This window comes from Capra hircus, chromosome 1 (genome assembly GCF_001704415.2).
Source record: "Capra hircus breed San Clemente chromosome 1, ASM170441v1, whole genome shotgun sequence".
Classification (NCBI taxonomy): Eukaryota; Metazoa; Chordata; class Mammalia; order Artiodactyla; family Bovidae; genus Capra; species Capra hircus.
In genome coordinates, this window is record NC_030808.1 from 94,426,078 (window position 1) to 94,434,212 (window position 8,135).

At 38.9% G+C, this 8,135-nt stretch overlaps 1 protein-coding gene across 1 annotated transcript in view; it reads left to right on the top strand.

Annotated features, from left to right (window-relative positions):
• The window catches only part of NCEH1 (neutral cholesterol ester hydrolase 1), a 69,175-nt gene extending 61,309 nt beyond the window's left edge, over positions 1-7,866 (top strand). The window contains exons 4-5 of the mRNA XM_005675307.3: positions 1,833-2,004; positions 3,932-7,866. Coding sequence (XP_005675364.1) covers positions 1,833-2,004; positions 3,932-4,549 — 790 coding nt within the window. The 3' untranslated portion in view covers positions 4,550-7,866. The remainder of the gene's footprint in view (positions 1-1,832; positions 2,005-3,931) is intronic.

Sequence of the window (8,135 nt, forward strand, 5' to 3'; positions counted from 1 at the left end):
GGGAGCTTCACTAAGGCACTGTGAAAGTCAACTGGAGAAAAATAATTTCAGATGATTACTTGGTCATCACAAATGGAAAAGTAGAAAAGAAATTAGAAAACTTATTTTATCTGTTACAGGGCAACCACTAAGGGAATTTCTTATTGCATTCTATGTTTTAAAATGTAGTAATTCCTGAAAGACCAAGATATACATTCACTGTTTATCAAAGCATTTCACAAATATTTGTTGATCTGATTGTGTCTGCACAGAATGTCAAGATTTTTTTGGTGGCTGCACTGTGTAGCTTTGGGGATTTTAGTTCCCTGACCAAGGATTGAACCTGTGCCCCCTGAAATGGAAGCATGGCATCCTAAGCAGAAGACTACCAGGGAATTCCCAGAATGTCAAGATATTTAATCAACTAGATATCTGGAATTTAGATGGAGGAAATGAATGGCCTGTGTAGAATAGTATAGAAAAACTAATTTCTGAGAATAAATATGCTAATTATAAATTTGAAATCAAAGGACTTGAGTATTAACTGACTATTATTAGGTATTAATTCATTGTTTTCTATCCTACCTTATTTGATTGGTGTTTGATTTATTTTACAAGTTAAATAACTTTCTATGCCTCAGTTTCATTTGCAAAATGAAGATATATTAATACTCAAAAACAGTTTACTAGATGGATGATTGTGTGCTCAGCACATTGATAAATATACACTGGAAACACACAGTCCCTGATATCAGAGAACACACTCTTAAGAGGAAATACAGAAAGAAGTCATGCTAATATGAGGCAATATAAACAGCAATATACCCCAGCACGTAGAATTATCAAGGAATGGTTGCCAGCTCAGCCCCAGAAGCAAGTGGAGTTATACTCAAGGAAGGCTTCTTGGAGGAAGCAAACTCTCAAGTAAAACTTAAAGGATGAGTGAGAAATAATAAACAAGGAAAGGAGGGTGGAGACCCTTGGGATGCTCCAAGCTGAAACTACTAATGGATTCATAAGATGACATTACAAGAGGGGCATTTGACAAAACCAAGGTTCTTGGGGCTCTTAGGGAATATCAGATTAAGTGTATAGAATAGAATCCCAAAGAGACTCTAATCTTGAAAAGTAAGGTGGTAAAATAAGCCTCAGAAGTGTCCCAGAGGGCCTGCCATGGGCCTTCTGGAAACTTGGTTTCCCTTTTATTGGTTGACAGCTGACATTTTAGTTTCAACCTTCCAAGGAGCAAACACATTTCTTGGGCTTAATGTCAGGAAGGCCTGACCTCTTTATTGGAGTATGATTTTATTTATCAAATAAATCATGAAGAATACCATGTGGGCTTAATAAACATGAGACCAATGAAGTGGTTAGTGCTTCCGAGTCACCTTCTAACCCAGAAGTGTAGTGAATGGAACACTGATTTCCAGAAATAGTATTCCAGAATCTGCTGTGGTTCTCTCTGTATTTTAATAATCCGCATCTGCATTTTACTTCAAAGTTTTGTTATCTTCCTTGGTGATAGCTGTAGATTTTTGTTTTGCTTGTTTGGTTTGGTGACTAATAGAAAAAATTACTATTACAAAATCATTGCATTTTTGGTAAACTGTTTATTTTGTATTGGGTTTTAGCTGACTAACAATGTTGTGATGGTTTCAGGTGAACAGTGAAGGAACTCAGCCATACATATATGACAAAATCATTGTATTTTTTAAGCTAAGCGTTTGAATTGTATGCAAATGGTTTATTTTTATATTTATTATAATTCCTTACCTGTTTGTTCGTGGATTCAAAAGAACCAGTTTCCCTTTAACATTTAAAAGGCCTGTAAAGACTTTGTGTTTTCTTCACAGATACAGGCTAGTTCCAAAGGTTTATTTTCCTGAGCAAATTCATGATGTTGTACGTGCCACGAAGTACTTCCTGCAGCCAGAAGTCTTACGCAAGTATTCAGTTGACCCAGGCAGAGTCGGCATTTCTGGTGACAGTGCTGGTGGGAATTTGGCAGCTGCCCTGGGCCAACAGGTAACAGAGATCCCTGAGGTGCTGGTGAAAGGAGGGTGCATGTTAATGTTCTGCAGACAGCACATGTCCACTAGGCATGGCGAAGGCCTAGCCGAGTAGGCTGGTTACTCAGGGGCCAAGTTACTGAGACGACTGCACTTGGAAACTTCTCAAAGATCTTTCTGAAGTAGGAAAATGGGTCATTGAAAGAAGGGTCATCTCTGAGTCCTTGGAAAGGCCCTGATTACAATGAATGAGAGAGGAGAGCTAGCATTTTAGCATCCTACCCTTGCCCTTGGGGATATGTGTGGAAATTGAGTCTTCTCTGCTCCTTTTCCATGTTGGACTTGAAAAACAGTATTTTTGCTTATGTTTCAGTTGCTAAGATTGTTTCCTTAAACTTTGAGCCAAATTAAAAAATTTAAAAGTGTTTGTTAATATAAAAGAAAAAGTTAAATGTTAACTTTTAAGTTAAATGGTTCAGCCACTTTGAATGTTAAAATATATGTTAACCTGAGCTTGACTTCAGGGACTTCTCTGATGGCTCAGACGGTAAAGCGTCTGCCTACAATGAGGGAGACCTGAGTTCAGTCCCTGGGTCAGGAAGATCTCCTGGAGAAGGAATTGGCAACCCACTCCAGTATTCTTGCCTGGAAAATCCCATGGAGAGAGGAGCCTGGTAGGCTACAGTCCATGGAGTCACAAAGAGCTGGACACGACTGAGTGACTTTACTCACTCACTGAGTTTTACTTGGTTAAATTTTGTCTAGCTCTAATGGCGTCCCAGATTTTGGGCAGCTGTGTAAATTCAAAGATGAGTACATTTTTTTCCTCTCATATAGGTTAAATAATTTAAGAATAGTGTTTCTGTCTTCTTACCTCCAAATTTCTTTTGGCATTCTCAAATAGCATCTGCCTTTTCATTTGTGGAATGTCCTGATTTCTTCTCTTTTGCTGTAATTAAAGAACTTAGTTCTCCACTTGGCACTGGTGGGTTTGCTATCCACATGTCCTGGTGCACTGGGGAGAGAATCATGGGCTTTAGAACCAGACAGAACTGGGTGGAATCCAGGCCCCCCTAGGAAGTTGTACGGCTTTGGGCAAGTCTCAGGAAAATGAGGATCGTGCCATCTGAATGAAGAGCTGTTGCCAGAACTTAGTGAGATGATGTATGTACAGTTCTTGGCATGTATTAAGAACTGCTTTTACAGAGCAATTACATCTTCCCTCAGGATAGGGTTCTAAAGTCTGTTGCAAAACAAAATTGTTTGGCTGAACTTATCTTGAAGATTGTTTAGTAGCCTGTGAAACACAGTGACCTAGTTAGCTGCCTTTTAGATGTAAAAAATATATCATTTTAGACACTAGAATTACAAAATGAGGCAATATATTTGCATTTCAGGGAGACCTGGGGGAATGGAGTTCTGCAGTGGTAGGGGTTCAGTCACATTCCCATCTCAGTTGCACTCTCAGACACACGCTCATGAAGTACAGTGGAAGGTGCACTGCCAGCGTGATTGAAATTCCCTCCCTCTCACCAACCATGAGGACTCGAGGCTCTTCAGAGGAGAGACCATGAGGTCCTGATAAAAGACTTCGGAGTCCCATCATCTGTTCATTTAGCTTTTCATACCCATGTCCTCTGGAAGAGTCAGCCTAGTTTTTTCTCCCCAGTAAGGCACTGCCTTTTGGGGCCTTTCTTGGGAATACAAAACTATCCATCCATAACTCCCAGCATGATGAGTATCATGCCAAAGGATAGAAACAAAGAGTGTTGATGGGCGTTTAAAGACCTAAGAGATCATGTACTTTCGAAGTGTTCACTCAAAACTATGAGTTGCAAACATCACACCTTTCTTAGTAAATATCCAGCAGCTTGAAGGGTGGTGGTGATGGTGGTGGCCATTCAAAGTGAAATGAAATAATGTGTTTGCTTTTTCTTCTCCAGTTTAATCAAGATACCAACCTAAAAAATAAGCTCAAAGTGCAAGCTTTAATTTATCCAGTTCTTCAAGCTTTAGATTTTAATACACCCTCTTATCAGCAAAATATGAACACCCCCATTCTGCCCCGGTATGTCATGGTGAAGTACTGGGTGGACTACTTCAATGGCAACTATGACTTTGTCCAGGCAATGATAGTCAATAATCACACGTCACTGGATGTGGATGAGGCTTCTGCCCTCAGGGCCCGTCTAAACTGGACATCCCTTTTGCCCACTTCCATCACAAAGAACTATAAGCCTGTCATGCAGACCACTGGCAACTCCAGGATTGTCCAGGAGATCCCTCAGCTGCTGGATGCCCGCTCGGCCCCCCTCATCGCAGACCAGGAGGTCCTGCAGCACCTCCCAAAGACCTATATTCTGACCTGTGAGCACGATGTCCTAAGAGATGATGGAATCATGTATGCAAAGCGTTTGGAGAGTGCAGGCGTGGAGGTGACCCTGGATCACTTTGAGGATGGCTTCCACGGATGCATGATTTTCACCAGCTGGCCAACTAACTTCTCGGTGGGAATTCGGACTAGGAATAGTTATATCAAGTGGCTGGATCAAAACCTGTGAAGGAGGGAGATTTCTGAAAAGCTCGAGCCCCTCCTGATGACCTACACCTGCTTTGGAAAGACATTGACTCTTTAGTCGACTAATTTCCTCTCATTACTTATGAATTATGGAATCTCTATTCCCTGCAGACTTCATGTTAATTTAATTTTAAGAAATGCTTTTGAGTAACATAAGTGCAAAAACATCTGAATCTGGTCTTGTAAGTGGGCCAGTCTCTCTGTTCGTGTTTTAACCAAATTACTACTAATGCCCACAGCTACAGACAGCAGGGTTAGGAGCTGGAATTAGGCTTGGGTCTTGCCTCCGTCAAGTTCTTTTTAGAAGAAATTCTACCCACTGCGGATGACCTTTAATGAGTAAAGAAAATGTGGGCTCTTCTTCAACTTGCTAGAGTTTACTTTGAGTTCAGAGCAATGTTAAATATGTGTACTTCAAGGTCAGTGCTGGGTACCAAATGCCCTCTGTTCTTTATGGATGGGTGGTTTTGTTTCCTATGGGAATTTTGGCAAAGCTGTTCTAGCAAGGACAAGTTTCTCAAATGACTTTCTTCCTTTACAGTGTTAATTTATATGATAGCTATCTATAAGTCCAGCTGGATTATGATAATACTTGAAAGTTACTTTCTACCACTATTATTAGAAAATAAGAGGTTGCATGCACTGGATATCTGCACACCATTGTTTTTTGGTTATGCCATCTCCCTGGGGGAGATCTTCTGGGAGCAAATTTATTTAGATTTAGAATAAATGTTCTTTTACAAAACAAGTAAAAATAGACAAGTGAACCAACCCAATGTTTTCATAATGGCTACATCTGATATAAGTTACTAAGAATAGTGTGTATATATTTGGCATAGTCAGAGAAGAAGATACATTTAATATTAAAATTATGAAAAATGCCTTTAGAGGGTCTAGTTTATTCTTGAAAACTCAACCTTTTCACTTGCGTAGCTTTAAAATGGGACTATTTTGGTATATATAATGTATCATTTATTTTTTTAAGTTATTTAATGTTAATATATATAGCTAGACAAGATTTTTCAGGATAAAGTCAGTAAAGAATATTAAAGATAATGATGTTTTTTTAAAAAACTACCTTAAGGTTTAAAAAAGTGACTTTAGAATTATATCCACAAATAATTTTATGGAAAGAGGTAAAATAGCTATTAATATTATTATATATTGAATAAAAAGCCTAAATATTTTGATGTTTATATGTATAACAAGTTAAAATAATGAGACACTATGATTACACCTAGTAAAGTCATCTAAGTTCATAGTTCAGGAACTTAGATGAGATACGCACTGGTCATTTCTGCTGTCTGTGGTTGGAGGAGCTACTTCATACTCTTGTGGTGATACCCTTCATTATCACCTTCCAGCTAGGTCTGAAGTTACAGCAGACCAAGTTTCATTTCATGTGAAGCCTTCACTGCCAGTGGGACATCCTTGGCACAGAAAGAAGCTCCAATTCTGATTCGACTTGACCATGTTTTTGCTCCTTCCTGCCACTCTTCCTACTGCTCCAGTCTGTGCTTCTTTCAGGCACTGCAGAAAACAGACATACAGCCAAGCCTTGATACAGTCAATTCACCAGAGGAAAGAAAGTAGAACCTTTTTACTCATTTGGAAGATAGGTATTTCCTACTTATGAGGATGAAATAACAAATGAGAATCTGCATATTTATTGTTCATTTATTATTTAAGTTACGAGCATTTTATGTACGGAAGTAAATGCAACAGTGAGTATATGTGTGTGTGCCTATGTGTGTATGAAAATAATCATACAGACTAACCTGATAATGGACTCGGGCAAGTCACTTACCATCTCTGGGCCTTTTTGGCCTGTCCTCTAAAATCAGAGAATTGAACAACTTTATGAGGTATCTTCCAATTATACATTCCAACCATTTTGTCAGACTGGCAAATTGTATTGGCTTCTTCTTCAACAGTGTTTTGTTTTCTAGGTCATTATTCCATATACACAGACATATGCAAGACCAGTTGTTTTTTTTTTTCCTAAAAAACTTGGACTTTAGTTCTTATTCTATGATAGCTAACCTCCTCATTTAATACTATTCTTTTTTACATCATTTGAAGAAACCAATGTTTGGATCTTATTTTGAGGTTATCCATCTCTAGGGAAGCAAAGAAAATATAATACATGCACAAAATTCCTTAAAATGGCATTTTTCCCCAAAGTTGTGAGCCAAATTTTGCAGTAACTACAGACAATAAATCTAGCCCTTCTAGATGTCCAAAGGGCTCTCTCAGACGAAAAGAGGGAGTGAAAGAAAAAGGGGGTCAAGCACTGTTTCTGATGAAGCATCTCAAGTTTCATTAAAGCTTATATTGAGAATTCCATGGTGGTCCAGTGGTTACAATTTGGCCCTTTCACTGCCATGGCCTGGTTTTGATCTCTGGCCAGGGAACTAAGATCCTGCAAGCCATGTGGCGAGGTCAAAAATAAATAAAGCCTTTATGTATGTGATAATGACTTACAATGTATCCCACCTTGCTTGAAGTTTTCCTTGGAATAATAATTGGGAATCATGATACACAAGAACCACTAGATGCAAGAGAGGCTTATTGTTGTTTAGTCACTAAGTCATGTCCAATTCTTTTTGTGACCCCATGGACTGTAGCCGACCAGGCTCCTCTGTCCATGGGATTTCCTGGGCAACAATACTGGAGTGGGTAACCGTTTCCTCCAGGGGATCTTCCTGACCCAGGGATTGAACCCACGTCTCCTCAGTAACAGGTAGATTCTTTACCACTGAGCCACCAGGGAAGCCCACAAGAGAGGCTAAACCAACCAAAATCTGAGTGTTAAGAATTCCTTTGGGAAACATACAGAGTTTGTGTTGAAGATACTTTGGTTTGAAATGAGTTTGTTTTGTTCCTGTAAAAAAAGTTTATGCTCTGCAAATTGATTTTTTTAAGTGTTATGGCTTTGTTTTCCCATTTTAAGAAAAGAAGTGGACAGTCTTTTTATAATGTTGTTTGTGAAATGTGAACATAAATATATGATGAAAAAATCTGTACTATAAAATATAGTGAAGTATAAGTTAGTTAATCTTTTATCATTGATTTGTGAAGAAGTTAAAGACTTGTATAATTATATTTGGGAATATAATATTTTGTGCATGATCTTTTAACCTTTGACTTTTTGCTTATTTCTCACTGCAAAGGGGAAGGCAGATTTTATGAAGGATTTTGGTAGCCAATCTATTTTGTAAGACGAAAATCCACTGTGGAGGTAGGAAAGTATAAATCTGTTTGATTCATGTTTGTAAATAAACTGTCTCTGTCTGGGAATGTGCCTCTTTCACTTCCCCTCATTCATTTTCTGGTTCCCATCTCCCTTTCTCTCCATATCCCAGGTCCCTAGCCACAATGGGAAATTGTGCGCAAATCTTCGCCCCCTGGAGTCCTCCAGCTCCCTTTCAACTACTGAGAAGGGCTCAGCGGCCTCCGTTATGGCATTCATTTTGTGTCTGGATACAGTATGTGCTGCTCATACTGGAAACCTGCCTTGAACTGGCTAGAATATTAATAAAAACGAGGCAGACCCTGCAACAATCTGA